The sequence below is a fragment of the Penaeus japonicus genome, unplaced genomic scaffold (assembly GCF_977035675.1).
Source record: "Penaeus japonicus unplaced genomic scaffold, GWHDUDI00000001_assembly GWHDUDI00000022, whole genome shotgun sequence".
In the NCBI taxonomy this organism is placed as follows: Eukaryota; Metazoa; Arthropoda; class Malacostraca; order Decapoda; family Penaeidae; genus Penaeus; species Penaeus japonicus.
Genome location: NW_028234424.1, coordinates 30,027,067 through 30,029,566, shown reverse-complemented (window position 1 = coordinate 30,029,566; position 2,500 = coordinate 30,027,067). Strand labels below are relative to the sequence as shown.

Here is a 2,500-nt window from a genome sequence, read left to right as displayed (position 1 = left end):
GAGAGTCCACCAATTTCATAGAGGAAATTCCTCATCATGGTTACACCTTGTTCAGTTAGATCCACCTGGGTGATATAATGAATCATTAGTAAAGTAACCATTTACTGATGAATGTGAACAAACAAAATTAAGAAAATACTCATCTATGCTAATCATAAGAATTTAAAGAACAATCAATATCAAATATGAACTACGAATATCAAATTCAAATTTTCAAATCATGCAAATACTCAGGTATCTCACCTCCGGATGGAACTGAACCCCATAAAGGCGAAGTTTGTCATTTGCAATTGCAGCAATAAGATTTCCTGATGTAGCTACAACCTTAAAACCATCAGCCACTTTGTCTATACTGTCACCATGGGTTAGTAGCACATTCTGTTTAACACCCATATATCTGAAAATGATTCAACAATTAGTCACTGCTGAATTGCAAGGGGATTAAAGCTTTTAATATAAAACAAAATCTATATCATATTTATGTGAGTTGTTGTACCCTCTCCAATTCTATGAAATCACAAAATATGAACTTACTTAAATATATGGCAATAATTATCAACTTCTATGGTATACTGGCCATCTTCCCTCGCAGCTTTTCTTAGCACCGTACCACCAAACTCTTTGTTTAAGAGCTGCATGCCATAACAGATTCCTGAAATGTTAATAAAAGAAATAACCCAAATATCACTACACTGTGCTAACAAAAAAGCACATTCATATTCTTGGCAATAGACAAGATCCCATAGAAGTTACCATATCATAAACTAACCTCTCTATGGGCCTACATACACTAAACTGAATAAAATATCTGGATTTAACAACATTTTTAATTCAGTTCAGTTTAATACAAGCAATGTAATAATGGGCAAAATTAATGGGTAAAAACACACAAAAGGTTTTGAAGTTACGTCAAGTATTATACTGAACACAGCTACCAATCACACACTCAAAAATAACTATCCACAACTGAGAGAATACTCACCTAAAACAGGTACATTTATTTTGAAGATATCAGAGTCATACCGTGGAGCGTCCTCGGCATAAACTGAGCTTGGACCACCAGATATTATTATAGCCCTGTGAATCAAGAGAACAAAAGGATGTTTATACAAAAAGTTATTTATTCATTATGTGTACTTTAACAAGTCATCATAATGGTAGTTATTTCAAACTGATGATCTAAATACCAATAGTTTACTATATTATTTGAAGAAAGACAAATTATGAACAAAAGCATGAAAGGGTTCAAGATGTGATAATACTGCTGCATTTTCGTTCTAGCTGATGAATATAACCCCACACTTGTTTACAGTACCTACTCCCCACCTGTCAGGTAATCCGAGCTATGAATATATGTATACTTATACTACATTCTGTTTCAACATACTGTATGCTTATTACCTTTATAAAGAAATAATAGAAGAGGACTTGCAATAAATATGAAATATAAACCTAAAACACAAAGCTTATTCAACAAACAAATGTCTTCACCATCTTCACACTTGCTGGGTTGGTCCAGCGAGTGCGTGCAAGTATCATGTTTCATCTTTATACTCCAGGTTTATAAAAATACTAATATGTTCTTAAAGAATGTTAAAGTTTTGAACTTTTATGTGATAAACTTCTTTCAGCTAACTATACATTAAGATAGATCTCCTTCTATCAGCTACAATTTACACTTTCCTCCCTTCATTCAAGTATCAATATAATTTACCATTTTCTAAGTCTACATATAGAATACTAGATGACATGGTCCCTCCACATGAGAACAGTGATTGTCAGTGGAGGAAATTCCTTTACTTTACGATTAATATTTATTTTCTAAACAATTATGATTAATTCTAATGAGCACACATGAGCTAAACAAAGACATTTCCTAACTTGGGGTACATTTTTACTTCTATGCCAATATACTCAACGCAACACACAGTTTCAATAAATCCTACAGAAAAAATATGAGTTTCATATTCTGGTTTATATCAATTTTTTTATTTTTTTGAAAGAACATCAAATGCACCAGATGCATTAATTTTTTTTCTTTCTTTGTTTCTTTTTCTTTTTCTCTTTTTTTTACTTTCTGAACATCAGGAATAAATATCCTCAGTAAAAATTTGATTTTTTTTTTTTCACAAACGCTAGAATAAAAAAATAAAAATAAAATATGGGACTAACTATCCTAACATATAGGACTGAAGTTATGTTTTCCATATTCATATCATCTGTTGTTTTTGCAATTAAAATGTATTAAGCTTCATGAAAATTTTGCCCTAATAACATTTTTTTTTTTTTTTTATGTGTGTGTGTGTGTGTGTGTGTGTGTGTGTGTGTGTGTGTGTGTGTGTGTGTGTGTGTGTGTGTGTGTGTGTGTGTGTGTGTGTGTGTGTGGGAGGGGGGGGAGTAACTCAAAATACTATGTGCCAAAGATTTGAACATTTAATCATCTACAACTCTACTGAGTTTCAATTATCTATTTCCTTTAAATAAATTCAAAATTAAAATG

At 31.8% G+C, this 2,500-nt stretch overlaps 1 protein-coding gene across 5 annotated transcripts in view; it reads right to left on the bottom strand.

The window, feature by feature from the left end:
- The window catches only part of bur (GMP synthase burgundy), a 27,917-nt gene that overhangs the window by 8,110 nt on the left and 17,307 nt on the right, over nucleotides 1–2,500 (bottom strand). For all 5 annotated transcript variants that reach the window (XM_043007594.2, XM_086549811.1, XM_043007597.2 and 2 more), the window contains 4 exons: nucleotides 983–1,077; nucleotides 535–652; nucleotides 244–397; nucleotides 1–65 (listed from right to left, as the gene is read on the bottom strand). The exon at nucleotides 1–65 is cut by the window's left edge and continues 79 nt beyond it. In XM_043007594.2, the coding sequence (XP_042863528.1) occupies nucleotides 1–65; nucleotides 244–397; nucleotides 535–652; nucleotides 983–1,077 (432 nt within the window). The remainder of the gene's footprint in view (nucleotides 66–243; nucleotides 398–534; nucleotides 653–982; nucleotides 1,078–2,500) is intronic.